We start from the raw sequence: 22,680 nt of genomic DNA, 5'->3' as shown, positions 1-22,680 counted from the left end.
TTTAACTGGCACAAAGACAAAATTTAAGCTATATCAAATAAATAAAATAAAACTTTGACAAACAATCAAAAAACAGAACAGTGGTGGGCTAGAGGATTGACAGCAGCCAACACCTAAGAAATCAATTAAATATAATTTTGAATTGTTCCGAAAGCTGCATCTCGATTGCTGGTTAATTCCAAAATTTTGGATATCGAAGGAAACACACTGACTAGTCTGTGATAACATTTTTCAAGTGTATTGGGTTTTTCTTATGAATCGGTACCACGTGGACAGTCTCAAGTGAGTCTGGAAAGACTGAGGTAGTCAAATTACAAGGTCATTGGTTTCGTAACTACAGATTTTGCATAGTGAAACACTTTTGGTGCGATATTCCATCAATACTGACCTAGCTGTTGCTTTCTTGACATTTATTTTATTTATTCGTTTCAAAACAAAATTTTCGTTTACATAGTTTACTGGTTGAAACTTTAGTGCTGGTGATGACAAATCTGTATTCGTTTTTTATAATTACTTTTTGCAGCTGTAATATAGTATATGTTTCCCACGGTCCTACTAAAAAGGAGCCTAGGGTGAAGAAAAAGCGCCTGGAAAGGAAAAAAAACTTGAGCGCCCGGGGAAAAGGAAATGCGCCCAGAAGAACAAAATAAGAAAATTTTTATAGCAATAAATGTTTTCCTCAATAAAAAAAAGTAAGCATTGCTTTTAATACGACCGCAAAAATTGAAAGAAAATTGGCTTATATTGGTATCACATCGGCGTCGTCGTCGACGTCCGAATTTTGGTTGTCGCACTATTACTTTAGTAGAAGTAAACAGAAATGTATGAAATTTTAACACACGGTTTATGACCACAAAATGAAGGTTGGGATAAATTTTAGGAGTTTTGGTCCCTACAGTTTAGGAATTAGGGGCCAAAAAGGGCCTAAATAAGGATTATCTTGGTTTTCGCACAATTACTTTAGTTATAGAAAATAGATAACTATGACATTTTGACACAAGGTTCATGACCACAAAAGGAAGGATGAGATTGATTTTGGGAGGTTTGGTTCCAACAGTTTAGGAATTAGTTGCCAAAAAAGGAGCCTGGGCCCAAAATAAGCATTTTTCTTGGTTTTCGCACGATAACTTTCGTATAAGTAAATAGAAATGAATGAAATTTTAACAAAAGGTTAATGACCACAAAAGGAAGGTTGGGATCGATTTTGGGAGTTTAGGTCCTAACAGTTTAAGAATAAGGGGCCAAAAAAGGGGCCCACGTAACCATTTTTCTTGGTTTTCGCACCATAACTTTAGTGTAAGTAAAAAGAAATCTATGAAATTTAAACATAAGATTTATGACCATAAAAGGAAGGTTGGGATTGATTTTTGGAGTTTTGGTCTAAGGAATAAGGGGCCCAAAGGGTCCGAAATTAAACTTGTTGGATTTCATCAAAAATTAAATAATTTGGGTTCTTTGATATGCCGATTCTAACTGTGTATGTAGATTCCTAATTGTTGGTCACGTTTTCAAATTGATCTACATTAAGGTCCAAATGGTCACTAAAATTAAACTTAGTTTGATTATAACAAAAATTTAATCCTTGGGTGTCTTTGATATGCTGAATCTAAAAATGTACTTAGACTTTTGATTATTGGCCCAGTTTTCAAGTTGGTCCAAATTGGGGTCCAAAATTCTTCTATTAAGTATTGCGCAATAGCAAGAAATCTTCAATTGCGCAATAGCAAGACATATCTAATTGCACAATATTGCGCAATAACAAGAAATTTTCAATTGAAGTTATCTTTCTTCGTCCAGAATAGTAGTTGAATCATGCAACTGAAATCATTGTTTTATACAATGTATAGTCACTTTTACGACCAACTGAATTAAAACAATCTTTACCATTCAGTGATAACAAGCACTTTATTTATATTTTAATATTTTATGATGTATTTAATGAGTAGTTATTGTTGCAGACTCCATTTTTTCTAATTTCAGATTTCAGAAATCATGAAAAAGAAAACTTCTTCAAACATTTTTTTGAGAGGATTAATAATCAACAGCATAGTGAATTGCTCAAAGGCAGAAAAAAATTAAGTTCATTAGATCACATTCATTCTGTGTCAGAAACCTATACTGTGTCAACTACTTAATCACAATCCAAATTTAGAGCTGTATCCAGCTTGAATGTTGCGTCCATACTTGCCCCAACCGTTCAGGGTTCAACCTCTGCGGTAGTATAAAGCTGCGCCCTGTGGAACATCTAGTTTAAATATGTTCAGCTATGTTGAAAGACGTGCATAGTATCAAATCATAAAAATACAAATTGTTTAGTCTCTAGGAAATTTTGTAGGATTTCCGTTGCTATTTTTTTTAAATAGGTGCAATTTGGGTACTCGGTGCAATTTGGGTACCCTTACGTTACATCTGAAAGTGTGTAGTCCCCTGTGTAGTTAGTATTGTTCCACTTTAACATTTTAGCGTCAAAGTAAGTAAATAAATATAAACAAGACTAGAACTTGAGTAGAAGAATCATATTGCCCTCGATCAAAATGTACGTATATTCGTTATCAAAACTAACCCACTGAGTGCCCGAGGTCTAATATTCGCAACTGCATGGTCAACACTTTTCAAATCTTTGTATTCTAATTATAATTAAACCGGCACACTTGAATTGATAGTGGAAGTTCGTGGAAGGGTTTCAACATGCCTGCCACTAAGAAAAGAAATGTTAAAGCCGGTCTCACTAATTAGCGACAACAAGAATTTTAGCGACAACAAGCGACAAGAAGCGACAACAAGAATTATTTTAGCGACAACAAGCGACAAGAAACTATTTAGCGACAAGAAAACATATTTTTTTAAATTAAAATCAATTATTGCAATAAATATTGAAAGAATATGCAACAGAAAATAATTTTAGCGACAAGAAAGTTAAAATTGATAGAAAAAAAGAAACATTATTTGCATAATATTTTATCATCTATTATGTATAACAGCCAGTATTACGTTTAATTATTGTATTATGAGATTACTTTTCCTTGTATTTTAGAACATATTATTTATCTTATAATTTGTTTTTTAAAACTCTTTTCGTGCAATATATATTAAGCTCACAAAATGAATTATTTGTGCATCATTGTCCTGAAAATATTGACACAAATTTTGGTTGAAGATTTCTAGACAAATATTAAATGACAAAGCATGATTATTAAAGAAAGAATCTCTTTCTTCCCGCTCACAAATGTTTCATTTCTTCGTCTATCTAATCTGAGACTACTATAACACTGTGTTATAGTAGTCTCAGATCTAATAGTATATAATAAAACATTTTAATAAGACATATCTGCTTGTATGTTTAAAAAAACATTACATACAAACTTCTTAAATTTTAATAAAAAAAAAAGTTTTCTTGTCGCTAAATAGTCTTCTTGTCACTTGTTGTCGCTAAAATAATTCTTGTTGTCGCTTCTTGTCGCTTGTTGACGCTTGTTGTCGCTTCTTGAATTTTGTTGTCGCTTCTTGACGCTTGTTGTCGCTAATTAGTGAGACCCGTTAAAGCTACATGTCACTGCTGTTCGAACGATACAATATGAACGAATGAAGATGCCGAAGTGGTTCTATTTCAAAAAGTGCCGAATTAGTATGTGCCTACTTGACCTACACGTACACACACACACATATTGAGTTGTGCCATAGTTGGCACTCCATAGATAATAATGCTCGGTTATCGCCCTTTGTTTATTGACACTTTGATCAGCGATATTTTCAAAACAACAAACATGGCAAGGAGAATGAAAGTTTTCATATTATATGTACATTATGGTAGGACTTTACACCCCAAAATTATGTAAAACACTATCAGCTACTTACATTAAGAACTCATAAAACAATTACAAAATCAGTTCGTCAGGTGGGAGGTGAAGCATAATTTGCACTCCAATGTTTCTGTAGTCCAAATAATTATTCAAGACGTCATAATTATTTGGACTTTTGTTTCTGTAACCGGAGCTAATTATCCTGTCTAGTTTTCGTGTAATTTTCTGAATTGTTTATGGGTATATCCTCTTGGTTACAGCAAGGATACAGGTAGTCCAAATAATTATGACGTCTTGAAAGGCTATTCAGGGATGATTCCAGTTGTTTTCAAATGGGTCCCTTCACCATCAAAATTGGGAATTTTCTCCAAATTGGGATTTTTTTTCCGCATAAATTCTATGATGAAATTCTATTATTTTCCTGTAAAAACGTAAATTGTATCAAGTTTCACCTGTTCCATAATGTGTGGATATACTATTTAATCATGAATGATCTATCAACATGTGCATTGTACAATGATGTATTTTCAAAAATGCTCAGACAGACGGACTCAGTGGCAGATACAGAAATGTTCATAAGTAGGGGCCCACTTACTGACCTAATAGGGGACCCGCTCCAGTCAAGCTTCAGTGATTCCCTATAAAAGCAAACAAATTTTTTACCCAAAAAGGGGGGGGGGGGGCCCTAAATCACCCTCTGGGACTTTTGATTTGAGAGCCAGACAGAAATATTGATTTATATTTTTCATAAACATATTATAGGTTCTGTTGGGAGATCTGCTTTTACGAGATCGGCGCCCATTAAATTTATAAGTTTTACTCCCTGTTGAGGTCCGCTTTCAAGTGACACATTTTGACAAAAAGCATCTATTATCGATATACTTTAACGAGATCAAATACTTCCAAAGCATTTTCTTCAATTTAATTGAAGAAAATGATTAGGAGATCAAATACCTCCATAGCATTTTCTTCAATTTAAATAAAGAAAATGCTATTGGAGTATTTGATCTCGTAAAAGCCTACTTCATTTATAGGTCTGCTTTTACGAGAACAAAGGTATTGAGAAACGTCTCAGATAACCACATAATAACAATTATGATAACATAACTTATCTTAGCAATCTTCTGTTTACATCATTCTTATTTCGGAATTTAAAACATTTTGAAGACAAATGGGGAAAATTGTAATTGCCTAAATCCGTGACGGAAACAGTTCCGGAAAAAAGAGTTTTTAAAAAAAAATTCTGAATTGGGAATTTATTTTCACACAATTGTTTGGGGCCGCTGGAGGAATTCAGGGCCGCTCAGCGGCCCTAAACTATATAGTAGAATCACCCCTGCTATTATTTATAGTATAACTAATCGCCATATTTGAATATAAAAAAATAATACAACGTGTGACCGAACGACGCATGGATTAAACGAGTGCGCAAGTTGTCTTATTTTTGATATATTCAAATACGGCGATTAGTTATACTTTTTATTACATTGTCAAATTGCTTTTTTTTATGAAATTAATGTACAAAATGTAAGGAACTATATGTTTTTCCTACGCATGTTTTGTTTCAACTTTATCGACGTCTTGACAACGCCTAATGTTGTATGACATCAGAGAGTGAAATAACCACGTTTATTTCACATGTGAAATTATCGGTTTTTATCTAACTGGGATATCAATGTAATTTAGTGCAACCAATGTAATAATTTTTTTTCTTTGACGCCTTACTTTCATCAAGGTAAGGCGTCAAAGTAAAAAAATAATGGTAGCCTTTCAAGACGTCATAATTATTTGGACTAGTTTACAGGTAACTTATAAAGACAAATAAAATTATACACCTCATCCCTGATCCCAAAATCCCGGGCTATAAAAACACCTGATCATGAAATCCTGACGTCCTGACATTTGAAAAATAGAATTCACGGATCCTGAAAAACTCAATCTCGAAATCCCGAGCTTAAAAAAACCTGATCCCGGAGGCCCCGTAAAGGTCCTATCCCCCTCACTATTTGTTCACCATTTCTGTATATATCACACAGGTTTCCGTAAAAATTCTACATCTTAAAACAAAACATCTAACACCACTACAAGGAAAAATTGGGAAAAATTATCTCCCCTCTTCTTAATTAATTATATTGACAAACCTAAATTCTCTACTTACTCAACATTAGTAACTAAACTTGTTTTATAGAATAAATAGGCTACTTAATTTAATTTGGGAAAGGGTAAAACCATGCTGGCATGAAAGCTAAACAGTTTCAAATATTTAGCCAAAGTTTTGTATTCAACAGTCTGGGGTGCTACTTAAACAAATGATTTCAGAATCACCTATTTCAGTGATTTGATAAATTCAGTTATCACCTATTTAAGTGATTTTGGTGTTTGCTAATTTCATTGATTTTCCATATTTTCACAGACTTTTCTATAATTTTCCTACATAGATCAATTATTCCTTTTTCTATGGATATTAACTTCATCAGTGCGCTTGAGCAGTAAGTTAGTGCGCTAAAGCTTTTAAAAGTATCCTTGGGAATTGTTCTATAATCAAAAATTCATTAACCATGTTAACTACTCTGACTATCAGACAAAGGTCAACAATATTGGGTAACCTGATTATTTTTCTTTAGAGTTAGAATGATATACTTCAAGGTTATAATTATGTCCTGATTTATTTCAGAAAATGCATGTTTTAAATAAATTGTAAAAACTGACAGGCTTATCAAGCAAAAGACGATTTCTAGATGTACATAGTTGTTTTTTCAATGGAATTCTTGTCTTTTTATCAATAAAAAAATCAAGCTTGTAAGAAAAATATCAAGAATAAGTTATTTAAGTGATCTTCTCAAATTACTTGTAACAGTGATTTAAAAAGTCTGTGTCTATTTATAGATTTTTGTTTTAATATAATTATATTTCACAGCCAAAATCACTTGAAGAAGTGATTCTGAAATCACTTGTTTAAGAAGCACCTCTGACTGTTCAAACAAGCCAAAATTGTAGGCAGTAACTGAAATATATTGATCAGCCAATTTGCATATATAGTTGAAGACTAATGCTGGCTAGGAGAAAAACAGTCCTAAATAATAGAAACCTACCTTGTGAGTCTGTTACAGACAAGTGGCTCTTGCTTAAAAAGTATTGATTTAAAGAATGAGTGGGCCTTATATACTAATTAAATGTTTGTTTTTTCTTTTTCATTTTTAGCCAGGAATTGTCAGTTTATTTTTATATTTATGAGTTCGACTGTCCTTACAGTATCTTTCTTCCCTCTTTTTTTAACAAAACTTGAAGCAATTTTTACCCCGCCCCTCCTTATGCTCCTGAATTACATGAATTATTTGAATTAAGATTTTATCTTTCTTTGATTTTTTTATGTCGTCCCTTATAATGTCTTGAAAGTCTATATTATTTTTCATGTCGCATGGCATCCTACATGTATAAGCCCAGGTGCTTGCATTTTAGCATGATGAACCAAAAATAATTTTTTTCTTGATATGCCCCTGCCGAACGGCAACCTCATGAGACATTTAGGCTCATGTACGTTCTAGCATCTATTTGACATGAGTTTCCGCTCTCTAACTTTAGTTTGCATCAATCTAATTTTACGAAACTTATAAACAGTGCTTTTTAACAAAACACAGATCAAGTTGAAATTGGGGTACGTTCACTTTTGCTATTAAAAGAGTTATCAATGGATAAATCCGTTTCTGCCCCCACACTTACTTTTGCATCAACCAAATGTTTCATATTTTATAAACATTGCTAAGTAACATAAAACACAGGTCAAGTTAGTTTTGAAGCCAATTGTATGTTTTTTGTGGATGCCCTTTTTGTTTTATTTTTGGTCTTTAGTGTCAAATTTTATTAAAAGACAAGTATGATTCACATCAATTATGAGTTTGCTCAATGAACAATATGCTAGTGACATATAGTAGTGTATAACACCTCTCAATCATATGCCAATGTCGCAGTGTGAGACACTAAATACTGTGGATTCATTAATATTCGTTGGATACCAATTTTCGTGGATTTCGTGGGTACACGAGAACCACGAATTCAAATGTTCAACGAATAACAAATTTTCTAAAGGAATGAGTGTAGACTTTGCCAAAACCACGAAATTAAATATCCACGAATATGTAAGTTTTCTTCAATCCACGAAAATTGGTATCCACGAAAATAAATGAATCCACAGTACTACAAACCCATGCAGTGCTGTATCCTTTTGTAGATACTATTTTAATATTTTGTTGACAATGTCAATAATAAGTTCTAAAAGTGCAGATAGGTTATCAATGTATAATGTCGGTTGAAAACAGATGTACGGTCAACCCTGAACTCGATGGGGTGGGGGGTGGGGGGTGGGGGAAGGGTTTGGGGGCACTTCAAACTTTTTTGGGTAGGGGTGAGCAGCTGAGACATCAAGTACCCCAACTTTTCATATATTTTGATTATCAAAAATATATACCTTGTCATATATTAATGAACAAAAAACAGACCTATAAATATATTTGGATATTTTTCATCTTCTTGTACTTTAGTATTATAATACAAAATTTTTGAGGTCCCGCTCATTTTACGTTCTTGTTTAGAAGCAAGGCAGTCGCAATAATCACATCTTGCTTTTCCAATAAATTCTTCACTCCTCTATTTGCCAGTGCTATTTGCCCTTTTTATACGACCGCAAATTTTGAAAAAATTTTCGTCGTATATTGCTATCACGTTGGCGTCGTCGTCGTCGTCGTCGTCGTCGTCGTCGTCGTCGTCGTCGTCGTCGTCCGAATACTTTTAGTTTTCGCACTCTAACTTTAGTAAAAGTGAATAGAAATCTATGAAATGTTAACACAAGGTTTATGACCATAAAAGGAAGGCTGGTATTGATTTTGGGAGTTTTGGTCCCAACATTTTAGGAATTAGGGGCCAAAAAGGGCCCAAATAAGCATTTTCTTGGTTTTCGCACTATAACTTTAGTTTAATTTAATAGAAATCTATGAAATTTTGACACAAGGTTTATAACCACAAAATAAAGGTTGGGATTGATTTTGGGAGTTTTATTTTCAACAGTTTAGGAATTAGGGGCCAAAAAAGGGCCCAAATAAGCATTATTCTTGGTTTTCGCACAATAACTTTAGTTAAAGTAAATAGAAATCAATGAAATTTAAACACAATGTTTAAGACCACAAAAGGAAGGTTGGTATTGATTTTGGGAGTTTCGGTCCCAACAGTTTAGGAATTAGGGGCCAAAAAGGGACCCAAATAAGCATTTTTCTTGGTTTTCGCACCATAGCGTTAGTATAAGTAAATAGAAATCTATGAAATTTAAACACAAGGTTTATGACTATAAAAGGAAGGTTGGTGTTGATTTTGGAAGTTTTGGTCCCAGCAGTTAAGGAAAAAGGGGCCCAAAGGGTCCAAAATTAAACTTTGTTTGATTTCATCAAAATTGAATAATTGGGGTTCGTTAATATGCCGAATATAACTGTGTATGTAGATTCTTAATTTTTGGTCCCGTTTTCAAATTGGTCTACATTAAGGTCCAAAGGGTCCAAAATTAAACTTAGTTTGATTTTAACAAAAATTGAAACCTCGGGGTTCTTTGATATGCTGAATCTAAAAATGTACTTAGATTTTTGATTATTGGCCCAGTTTTCAAGTTGGCCCAAATCGGGGTCCAAAATTAAACATTGTTTGATTTCATCAAAAATTGAATAATTGGGGTTCTTTGATATGCCAAATCTATCTGTGTATGTAGATGATTAATTTTTGGTCCAGTTTTAAAATTGGTCTAAATTAAAGTGCAAAGGGTCCAAAATTAAACTAAGTTTGATTTTAACAAAAATTAAATTCTTGGGCTTCTTTGATATGCTGAATCTAAACATGTACTTAGATTTTTGATTATGGGCCCAGTTTTCAAGTTGGTCCAAATCAGGATCTAAAATTATTATATTAAGTATTGTGCAATAGCAAGTCTTTTCAATTGCACAGTATTGTGCAATGGCAAGAAATATCTAATTTCACAATATTGTGAAATAGCAAATTTTTTTTTAATTAAGAGTTATCTTTCTTTGTCCAGTATAGTAATCAAGAAATATCTGCAAGAATTTTTTTTAATTGGAGTTATCTTTCTTTGTCCAGAATCAACTTAAATCTTTGTTATATACAATATACAATGTATATTCACTTTTTACTACCAACTGATAAATTTAAATAATCTTTACCATTCAGTGATAACAAGCAGTTTTTTTACATCATGTATTTAAATGAGTAGTAATTGTTGCAAACTCCATTAGAATATTTTAATGGAAATTAGTTTTGGAATAAGGGAAAGGGGGATGTGAATAAAAAATTGGGTTAAATTTTTCTCATTTGAAATTTCATAAATAAAAAGAAAATTTCTTCAAACATTTTTTTGAGAGGATTAATATTCAACAGCATAGTGAATTGCTCTAAGAGAAAACAAAAATTTTAAGTTCATTTGAATACATTCATTCTGTGTCAGAAACCTATGCTGTGTCAACTATTTAATCACAATCCAAATTTAGAGCGGAATCCAGTTTGAATGTTGTGTCCATACTTGCCCCAACCGTTCAGGGTTCAACCTCTGCGGTCGTATAAAGCTACGCCCTGCGGAGCATCTGGTTATATCTTTAATTATGAATGTAGTAACACTTCAGTTAGTATTACTTTTACTGAGTTTAACATTAATTGAAAACTGATTTGCCGTTCCCTCTTGAAGGATGATAACTCTATGCTATGGAATTTCTTTAACTGTTTCATGTATACAAACCTTTCAATGTTAATTAGCTGGAAATGTCAAAATGATTGGATTTATTGCATCTATAAATGACCTCAGGGGAAATACAACATTGAATAAATAGAGTTTAATTGGTTTGACAAATAGCTGATGCATTCACGACTGTGGTTTAACTGCATCAAAAATAAATACGGACATTTGATTAGTTTCAGATACTTATGATATAATCCAGCAAGTGATAATATCAACCTATTGATATATTTAATCTGAATTTCTCACCCTTTTCATATATATGAAAAATTGACCTATTCCAGGCACTCATCCCTACCAGTCATTACATAGGAAGTGCCCCCCCCCCCCCCCCCCCCCCCCCCCCCCCCCCCCCCGAGACCCTGAATTATGATAGGTCATCATCCCTAACATAATTTATATTCATCAGGCTTTAAAGCAATGGAGAAGTTTGATACTGTTAAGAGGCTGTCCAAGTAAATATCAGGCAAATCCTATGATATGAGTAGCACATCATAATTTTTTTCCCACTGAATTTTTGGTTCCGATGCAATGTTTATATCATACAAAGGCTATATATGTCAAAGATATTTCTGAATCAACTGTGGATGGCTCAGAAAATGATTTTAAAGTTCACTAACAATGCAAAAAATGTTGCACAAAATGAAGAGTTATCTCCCCTTTTCACTGAATTTTCAGTGCTTTCTATGTATTTTTTTTCTCTTTATTAGTTGCAGTTACTAGAAAAACAAAATTCAACTTTGAGAAAGAATGAATTTATGATATGAAATAGATGAAAAAATTTAAAAAACAAAATAAGTCATGTGCCATCCACTGCCTGGTTTTTCTAAAGACACCCTCTTAATAGTAAATTAAGTCTCAAAATTATGTGTTGCTGATGTATTCAATGTACCATGATTTACTCAATTATAAACAGTTCTGAACAGTTTTGCTCTAATGAAAGTACCTTCTTATGACCAAAATCCAAAAAAAAACTGCAGGCTCTAAAGAGCCTGTTTCACTCACCTTGGTCTATGTGAAAATTAACTAGAGGCTCTAAAGAGTCTGTGTCGCTCACCTTGGTATATGTGAACAAAGGAAGCAGAAAGTTCATGACAAAATTGTGTTTAGGTGATTGTGATGTGTTTGTACATCTTACTTTACTGAACATTCTTTCTGTTTATAATTATCTCTATCTATAATGAACTTTTCCGTGTAGTTTCAGTGAGTAAAAATTTACAAATTTTATGAAAATTGTTAAAAATTGATAATCATGATTATAAAGGACAATAACTTCCTAGGGGATCAATTGACCATTTTGGTCATTTTGACTTATTATTTTTGAGTCTTAAATTGCTGTACATTTTTGCTGTTTACAGTTTATCTCTATCTATAATAATATTCAAGATAATAACCCAAAACAGCAAAATTTCCTTAAAATTACCAATTTAGGGGCAGGAACCTAACAACGAGTTGTCCGATTCATCTAAAAATTTCAGGGCAGATAGATCTTGACCAGATAAACAATTTTAAATTACCCCATGTCAGATTTGCTCTAAATGCTTTGGTTTTTGAGTTATGAGCCAAAAGTTGCATTTTACCCCTGTGTTCTATTTTTAGCCAAAGCGGTCATCTTGGTTGGTTTGCCCGGTCACAAAACACCATTTTATAAACTAGATAGACAAATAATGATTCTGGCTATGTTTGGTAAAATTTGGCCCAGTAGTTTCAGAATAGTAGATTTTTGTAAAAGTAAACTAAGATTTACGAAAAATGGTTAAAAATTGACTATATAGGGCAATAACTCCTAAAGGGGTCAACTGACCATTTTGGTCATGTTGACTTATTTGTAAATCTTACTTTGCTGAACATTATTGCTGTTTATCTCCATCTATAATAATATTCAAGATAATAACCAAAAACAGTAAAATTTCCTTAAAATTACCAATTTAGGGGCAGTAACCCAACAATGGGTTGTCTGATTCATCTGAAAATTTCAGGGCAGATAGAATTTGACCTGATTAACAATTTAACCCGATGTCAGATTTACTCTAAAAGCTTTGGTTTTTGAGTTATAAGCCAAAAACTGCATTTTACCCCTATGTTCTATTTTTAGCCATGGCGGCCATCTTGGTTGGTTGGCCGGGTAAAAAAACATAAATTTTAAACTAGATACATCAATGATGATTGTTGCCAAGTTTTGTTAAATTTGACCCAATAGTTTCAGAGAAGAAGATTTTTTTAAAAGTTAAAGACGGACGACAGACAACGGACGACGGACGCCAAGTGATGAGAAAAGCTCACTTGGCCCTTCGGGCCCGGTGAGCTAAAAAGGACACAGATGGATTCATGACTAAATCGCAATAATAAATGCACGCAATAATTTCTGAATTAACAGTACCTTTAACTTTGATAAGCATATAATAAACTGACAAAACAATGCAGTGTTTCATTGACCAATGAACCATGAAAATGAGGTCAAGGTCATATAAGATATGGGAGACAGACATGTGCATCATACAATCATTCCATTCACTAAATAAAGGAGCAAGACCAAACCACAAAAACTAAACATGATCATAGTTCCTTATACCCTTCCAAAGAGCTCTATTATTCTATCAATAAATATAAATTTATAGAAAAGTCAAGTAATATAATTAGAAGGTGTGCTCAGTATTAAGATATTGTCAAATATAATGCTTACTCATGTTAAAATGAGCATAGAGCATGACATGAAAGAACTATTTCTTAATTAGAGCTATTGTTATGCAGGATGTTACATACATTTACTATAACTAGTGGTATTACCAGTGATGACACCTGACCTGTAGCAATTCTAAGTATTGTAGTCTTGATTTTCACAATTTTTCTATTATATATTTTCAGTCAATTATTAGTTTGCTGAATGTCATGAATAAGACCCATGTTTGATGCTACCAAATGACAATAGACCGGTAAAAGATGCCACCAATTGACAAGCGACCGTTAAAAGATGCCACCAATTGACAACAGACAAGTTAAAGATGCCACAAATTGACAACTGACCATTAAAAGATTCCACTAATTGTCAACAGACCAGTAAAAGATGCCACTATTTGTCAACAGACCAGTTAAAGATGTCTATTTATAGATACAAAGAAAGAGAAATAATAGTATAATATTGACAAAACAGTTGTTTGTTGGAAGTACGAACCAATCAGAAAGGTTTGATATGGATAATATATATAAAATAATTTAAAATATTTCAACTGATGGCAGTACAAACCAATACCAAAGGTCTGATATTGGACTATATTAAATATAGATAAGGCTATGTCAACTACAAGTTTTCTCGACTAGACTACAGAGGACTGAACACTGTCATCCGGTGAGATGTCATGTTCATGACACTGCATGGGAATCATATAGGTTAGACATTTCTATTGTGGAGAAAGAAGAAGTAAGGCAAATAAGTGGCACACATGAACATATATATATAAGTGATAAAGTACAATTGTACAGTATGTATCAGAGAATTCAGCCAAAGGTAAAACTTTCAAAAGACAGGAAAATAGTTATTGTTCATAAACCTCAGACAAGTCATGTATGTGGTCATTGTAAAGCAAGTTTCACAGAGAAAGAACACTTACAGAATCATATAAGAATACATTTTGTCAACAAACCCCATTTATGTATCGTATGTGGTGAAAGATTTACTACTAAAGAGCATTTACTGGAACACAGGAAAAAACATATTGCTGATATACCTTACACATGTGCTGTGTGTGGTAAAATTTTTAGAATTACTGAACAATATCAGAAACACATGAGAACACATATTGCTTATAAACCTCCAGATGAAAAGATAACTGAGAAAGAACACTTACAGAATCACATGAGAACACATATTGCTTATAAACCTCCAGATGAAGAGATAACTGAGAAAGAACACTTACAGAATCACATGAGAACACATATTGCTTATAAACCTCCAGATGAAAAGATAACTGAGAAAGAACACTTACAGAATCACATGAGAACACATATTGCTTATAAACCTCCAGATGAAAAGATAACTGAGAAAGAACACTTACAGAATCACATGAGAACACATATTGCTTATAAACCTCCAGATGAAAAGATAACTGAGAAAGAACACTTACAGAATCACATGAGAACACATATTGCTTATAAACCTCCAGATGAAAAGATGACTGAGAAAGAACACTTACAGAATCACATGAGAACACATATTGCTTATAAACCTCCAGATGAAAAGATGACTGAGAAAAAACACTTAGAGAATCACATGAGAATCCATATTGTTAACGAAACTCACACGTGTGTTGTATGTCATGAAAAGTTTACTAAGAAAAAGGAACTTACTACTCACATGAGAATACATATTATCTATAAGCCTCATACATGTACTGTATGTCATGAAAAGTTCACTAAGAAAGAGCACTTGGATGAACACATAAACACCCATATTGTTGACAAACCTTACATATGTACTGTGAGTGGTGAAAAGTTTACAAGTAATGATCATATGCAGGAACACATGAGAACACATAGTGTCAATAAACTACATGTATGTATTGTATGCAATGAATCGTTTACTAAGAAAGAGGACTTGCAAGAGCACACAAGAAAACATATTATTAATAAACCCCACACATGTAATGTGTGCGGTAAAATTTTTACTGACATACAACACCTAAGAGACCACCAGGAGACACACATTGTTTATAAACCACATACATATATTTTATGTGATCAAAAGTTTACCATGTTCACTCCACACGTACAGCTTCCAATAAGAACACATATTATTAAAAAACCATACACATGTGCTGTGTGTGGTGAAAAATTTACAGACAAACAACACCTACAGGACCACACGAGAACACACGTTGATAGACCTTATAATTGTGTTTTATGTGGTTTAGGGTTTGATCGAAGTGATTTATTTGAATCACACATGAGCACACACGCTGATTTCATATCTTATCTGTGTGATGTGTGTGGACTAGGATTTAAAAGTAAACTGCAATTTCAGAAACACACAAGAAATCATAAAGCTAGACAGTGCAATATATGTGGTAAACGATTTCATGATTCCTACTACTTACAGAAACACATGAGACAACACAGTGACGAGAAACCACATAAGTGTGAGTTTTGTGAAAAGCAGTTTAAGCATTCGTTTTTCTTAAAAACACACATGAGAACACATACTGGAGAAAAACCGTACCAATGTGATCTGTGTGGTAAAGTGTTCAGCGAAAGTCAAGTGTTGAAAAGACATATGATATCACATACTGACGATAAACATTTTAAATGTGATATGTGTGGTAAAAGTTATGGTCGAAAAGATGATTTAAAGAGACATTTGGCATTACATACCGGTGAGAAACCTTATCGATGTCAGTCATGTGGTAAAAGTTTCAGATTAGAAAAATACTTACAAAAGCATGATATGAGAACACACAATGGGGATAAACCGTACAACTGCAGGGCGTGTGGCAAAGGATTTGGTCAGAAACTTTCCTTGGCGAGACACATAAGAACTCATACACATAGATTAGATAAACCAGTAAGAACTTATACACATAATGATGACAAACCTTATAAGTGTGCAGTGTGTGGTCAAGGATTGTGTAGTAAAGACACTCTAAGGATGCACATGAAATTACACACTGGGGATGGAATGCATAAATGTGATGTATGCGGCAAACAGTTTAATAGGAAAAGTAACCTACGAATTCATTTGAGAAATCATTCTGGAAATCTTCGACACTGTAGTATTTGTGGCAAAGGATTTGTTACAGATTATAACTTACAAAGACACATTAAAACACATGATAATGATAAGCGTTGGAAATTTGATGTTTGCTAATTTTGCGAATGTAATATATGCTTGAAACTTGATGTTTGCAAATTTTACGAAGGATACATATGATTGAAATTTGATGTTTGCCAATTCTGCGAATATGCTTGAAACTTGATATTTGCTAATTGTAGGATTGCAATAACATTAATGTTCGAAACTTGGTGATGGTGATAAAGTTAGAAACTACTTTATGTTTGTCAAATGAAGATAGGGATAAGAACGAACAGTCACAAAACTACATACCTGCCAACTGTCACTATTCGCGGGGAGGGAGATTTCCCCCATGAATGTTCCTCAATTGTAAATTTTGTCCACAATTTGAAACAAAATAATCAATTTACAATGACTTATAAATACATGTTATATGCATGTAACAGTATGAAAAACAATATTGACATAAGTTTGAAGGCCTTTTAAAGGATTTGTAGGACTATAAAACCTGAATTCAACATAAAAAGAAACCTGGACATTTTGAAAAATTGGCAGGTATGAAAATACAGAACTCTGACGAAAATTCTAAAAAAAATTATTCCTAAATAAAATGACAATATCAAAAGCTCAAACACATCAACTGTCATATTCCTGACTAGGTACAGGTAAAACACGATGGAATTAACCTTATTTTATACCTTTTACTAAAAATTTCGAAACTTGATGTGTGATAATTGTATTAAGGTGATAAACGTCGAAACTTGGTGTTTGTAATTTGTATGATGTTGAAAAACGTTTGAAACTTTGTTTGTTAAAATTGCATGATGGGAATAAAGTTTGAAACTTGATACATTTGTATTTGTTAATTGTATGTGAGATGGTGATAAAAGTTCGAAACTTGGTGTTTGTTAATTGTATGTGAGATGGTGACAAAAGTTCGAAACTTGGTGTTTGTTAATTGTATGTGAGATGGTGATAAAAGTTCGAAACTTGGTGTTTGAAAATTGTATGAAGGTGATGATCGTTCGAAACTTAATGATTGTTAATTGTATGGTAGAATGAGAGAAAATAAATCCTAGTTGCAAACCAAAACTACAACCGAGGGAAAACACATTAACTATAACAGGGAAAAAAAACAAAAAAACAGGAACGCTGCATAAAGTGCAAAACAAAACACACACGCCATCGTACATAGAAACGAACTATTCAATTGATAACAACAGCCATATTCCTGATTAGATACAAGACATCTTTAAAACAAAAAGGATGGATAGGACCTGGGTTTATGGCTACCGAAACTTTCCACTTTATGATAATATTATAAAATATTGCTCAAACGACAACTATAAAGACCAACAAACAACAGTGTTGTACACAAAACACAAAATAAAAAGAAAATCTACTGAAGATAGACATGAAGAAGACATGGAAGTTTCATACTTCTATGCATAAACCTTTTGTTACGAATGTTCTGTCTGTCACATGTCAAATGTACTCAACCTCATTTCTCATTTTCATGATTTGGTAGATTAGGAAGATGTAGTATGATTGCCAATGGGACAACTCTCTATCCAAATAACAATTTATTAAAGTAAACCGTTATAGGTGAATACACTGCCTTCAAAACGGAGCAACAATATATAAAGGACCCCAACATTACCATGATTACTAGTGTAAAACCATTCAAACTGGAAAACCAACGGTCTAATATTTAAAAAAAACCGAGAAACACGTATAAATTACATAGACAAACGACAACTACTGTACATCAGATTCCTGACTAAGGACAGGTGCAAACATTTGTAGCGAGATTAAACATTTTAATGATACCTAACCTTCTTCCTTTTTATAGTATAACATCACAACATAGAAAAACACAGTGACTACTTAAAAAGATTAAGATTATATAGCAAGTGAATAACGTAGCAATATTTGGTATTATGTGTTCCTTGCAACGTTTATATTTCCGTAACCTGACCTCGATATCATTTCAAGGACCAGCAGTCAAGGTTAAGCTATGTAGTCACGACCGATTCTCTGATCTTATAAGCAATAGGTATTTTATTGTTTTGTAGAATCCTGGTAAAGGATATAAAGTCATACAGGCAGGTTTCATCTCCCTTTGATCTCGAATTTATGGTTCATTGAAAAATGTTTTGTTTTGTTATTTTGGTCTATTTCTAAAATCACTGGTATTAAAGAGATAATCCTTACAGATATATGAAAAATCTCTACAGTCATTTTTCTTAACTGTATAAAAAATGAAGATATGGTATGATTGCCAATGAGACAACTATCCACAAAAGACAACAAGAGTGCACACACTAAAATGTCTCGCCTTCTTTACTAATCATTGATATTATGTTGATAGTCCTAAGTTTAAAGCTTTATTACAACTGTCACATAAACTTAACATAAACCAAGATAGCTAAACAAAGACCAATGAACCATGAAAATGAGGTCAAGGTCAGATGAACCATGCCAGGCAGACATATACAGCTAACAATGCTTCCGTACAACAAATATAGTTGACCTATTACTTAAAGTTTTAGAAAAATAGACCAAAACACAAAAACTTAACACTGTGCAATGAACCGTGAAATTGAGGTCATGGTCAAATAAAACCTGCGGGACTGACATTAAGATCGTAATATATTTCAGTACACCAAATAAAATATAGTTTACCTTTGGCATATAATATTAGATAAAAAAGACCAAAACTTAAAAAAATAACTTGACCACTGAACCATGAAGATGAGGTCAAGGTCAGATGACATCTGCCCGCTAGACATGTACACCTTACAATCATTCCATACAACAAATATAATAGACCTATTGCAATTGCATAATGTATGAGAAAAATAGACCAAAACACAAAAACTTAACTATAACCACTGAACCATGAAAATGAGGTCAAGTTCAGGTGACACCTGCCAGTTGGACATGTACACCTTACAGTCCTTCCATACACCAAATATACTAGCCCTACTGCTTATAGTATCTGAGATATGGACTTGACCACCAAAACTTAACCTTGTTCACTGATCCATGAAATGAGGTCGAGGTCAAGTGAAAACTGTCTGACGGGCATGCGGACCCTGCAAGGTACGCACATACCAAATATAGTTATCCTATTACTAAGAATAAGAGAGAATTCACCATTACAAAAATTGTGAACTTTTTTTTCAAGTGGTCACTGAACCATGAAAATGAGGTCAAGGACATTGGACATGTGACTGACGGAAACTTCGTAACATGAAGCATCTATATACAAAGTATGAAGCATCCAGGTCTTTCACCTTCTAAAATATAAACCTTTTAAGAAGTGAGCTAACACCGCCGCCGCCGGATCGCTATCCCTATGTCGAGCTTTCTGCAACAAAAGTTGCAGGCTCGACAAAAATGACACAAACATTAACAACTATAGGTCATCGTACGGCCTTCAACAATGAGCAAAGCCCATAACGCATAGTCAGCTATAGAAAGCCCCAATAAGACAATGTAAAACAATTCAAACGAGAAAACTAACGGCCTTATTTATGTAAAAAAAAAATTAACGAAAAACAAATATGTAACACATAAACAAACGACAACCACTGAATTACAGGCTCCTGACTTTGGACAGGCACATACATAAATAATTTGGCGAGGTTAAACATGTTAGCTGGATCCAAACCCTCACCCTAACCTGGGACAGTGGTATAACAGTACAAAATAAGAACGAACTATAAAAATCAGTTGAAAAAGGCTTAACTCATCAGATAGACAAAAATACAAGTGGAAGTGGCAGGGTACTTATGTAGCATGTTTTTGTCACTAGTTACTCATCTGCAAGATTTTTCTATACCATTACATCATATTTGAATCGTAACGGTGCACTGGAATTGTCTAAGCGCTTTGGAAATTGCCGTTGAAAAATTCGGGATGATAATCGTAACTCGGAAAAAATATCATCGTAATTATGGTATCAAAAAATTAGAAGATAATCGTAACTGGATAGTATTTTATTGATATGAATTTGACACCAAAAACTTATATTTCTGATAGCACATGATGAAATTATGGTGATAAATTAATCATGTTTCAACATCTTAGGGCAAATATATTTTTAATGGAAGGGTGAACGAGCTTCAAGAAATTTGGATATTGGGAAAACACGAACTATGTTAAAATACAAAAAAGTTATGATATATGGTGATACTTGTCAAGGGAAACGCAAGTGTCACCCAACATCAGATTTGTGATTAATAAAATTAAGAATGGAAATGGGGAATGCATCAAAGAGACAACAACCCGACCATAGAAAAAATAACAGTGGTCAACAACAGGTCTTCAATGTCGCGAGAAATTCCCTCACCCGGAGGCGTCCTTCAACTGGACATAAGACTGTTAAAGAACATTGATTTATCTTGAATAAAAACATAGTAAATATAGTAAATTTGTTTTAAATCAATAAATGCATGTGGCTATATATGCTATTTCTTCCCCCGGGAAGCGACTGCTGGTTCAATTCTAGCCCATACCCGGCTTAAGGTAGCAATAAACAGTTAGGAAAAAGTATTAAAATTTGCCCTTATAAATTTTACCATCCCCTTTTCATTGCTTTCTTGCATTAGCAAGCTTACTGACCCTGTTTGTGTCATATATGGGCATATGTATGTAATCAGAATCTTTCATAGATTTTATATCCAGCATTTAAAATGGTAAAATATAATTTCTTTTGTGTGTATCCATGGCAACAATCTGCATTTATTTGTTATAAAATATTGCAAAAAGGGGGGAAAAGATGTCACATATTTCCCCAAAATTTGGTGAAAAGTAGAATTTCAATCGCTTGAAGTATAAATACCTTTTCTGAAACTGTGTACATATATCATTTACCAAATCCAATGAAAATCATATGTCTTTCATCTCATTTAAAAAAAAAATGGCATCAAAAACTTCGTGTAGTAAAAAAGTTTTTGTAAACATTACATTAATTTCTGGACCTATGGCCAGTCCAGGCTGCCGTTTCATAAAACAATCGCTAATAACGACTAACGTTAATATTAGCGTGTGATTAACAATTACGTGTACGTGCGTTTCATAAAGCATACGAAGACGAATCGTTAGATTTTTCGAACGCTAGACAATCTCTAGTTATTTTTAGAGCGGGAATCCCAGGATAAACACGTTCATATGTTTCCACTTCACAACTAAAGAAGGCTTAAGTTGTTTATAAAGTCATGTGTTACAATTCAAAAGAAAAAAGTGTATAGATTCTTATGTCCCACCTACGATAGTATAGGGGCATTAAGTTTTCTTGTCTGTGCGTCCGTTCGTCAGTCCGTTCGTTCGTTCGTTCGTCTGTTCCGCTTCAGTTTTTGGTCAATGTAGATTTTGATGAAGTTGAAGTCCAATCAAATTGAAATTTTGTACGCATGTTCGCTATGGTTAGATCCTTCTAATTCAAATGCCAAATTAGAATTTTTACTCTAATTCCACGGTTCACTGAACATAAAACATGAAAGTGCGAGTGGGGCATCCGTATACTGTGGGACATATTCTTGTTTTGCCATATTCGCTTTTGCACCCAAGTCTGTTGACAATTTCGAGGCCCTATACACTAGTGCATCGTCTAAGAACTCTTAATAAATGAGTATTGTTGCTGTCTATCAGATTGTTTTTTCTTAGTTTTACAATGACAGGTGAGACATACCTCTATTGTACTAGCAATATATTCCAAAAGGTAGAGAGAACATCTAAACATCAAACTTAAAAACATTTTAGTATCCGTGTCAACCTGAGGTCATCCGTGTCCGCTCGCATAATCTCATTTCTATGTTTAGTAAACCGTGTTATCTGGATGAATAAAGAGGCGGATTTAAGGGTGGGGGGCAGATGTCTACACCCCTTTTTGGGAAGAAAATAGTTGCTTATATTATAGGGAATCACTGAAACGTGACTGGAGCGGACCTCCTCTTAAACAGTCAGTATAGGCCCCCACTTATGGACATTTCTGGATCCGCCGCTGAAATAGACAATAACTGTTTAGTGTCTTTAAATATCAGCTGTAATTGTTCCATCTATGGCAGTTTTCAAATAAATGACAAAATTTAACGTCACAAACGCCATACAAATCATAAATTTATGTCAGCTCTAACCTCTATTGTTTCTTCTAAATTTACATTGCAAAATCTGCGTAATTTCCCGTGAAAATGGTGAACAATGGTGAACAATCTTAAGTCACAAATACTAGTAGTCCAGTCAATCTAAGATTTAACCTCAAACTAATTGCAACAGAAGATGTTTTAGTTCTAATCTATAGCATTATGCCT

The 22,680-nt window shown here is 33.5% G+C and overlaps 1 protein-coding gene across 1 annotated transcript; it reads left to right on the top strand.

The window, feature by feature from the left end:
• The first annotated feature begins 3,696 nt into the window (after positions 1-3,696).
• On the top strand, positions 3,697-17,211 carry LOC134718948 (zinc finger protein ZFP2-like). Its single transcript, XM_063581816.1, has 2 exons — positions 3,697-3,807; positions 13,447-17,211. The coding sequence occupies exon 2, from the start codon at positions 14,063-14,065 to the stop codon at positions 16,436-16,438; it is 2,376 nt and encodes a 791-aa protein (XP_063437886.1). The 5' UTR covers positions 3,697-3,807; positions 13,447-14,062; the 3' UTR covers positions 16,439-17,211.
• Positions 17,212-22,680: the final 5,469 nt, after the last annotated feature.

This window comes from Mytilus trossulus, chromosome 5 (genome assembly GCF_036588685.1).
Source record: "Mytilus trossulus isolate FHL-02 chromosome 5, PNRI_Mtr1.1.1.hap1, whole genome shotgun sequence".
NCBI classification, from domain to species: Eukaryota; Metazoa; Mollusca; class Bivalvia; order Mytilida; family Mytilidae; genus Mytilus; species Mytilus trossulus.
This window is presented reverse-complemented; position numbering and strand designations above follow the sequence as displayed.

What these genes read in the sequence shown, in the direction of transcription:
- LOC134718948 (XM_063581816.1), top strand. Translation starts at nt 14,063, where the DNA reads ATGTATCAGAGAATTCAGCCAAAGGTAAAACTTTCAAAAGACAGGAAA.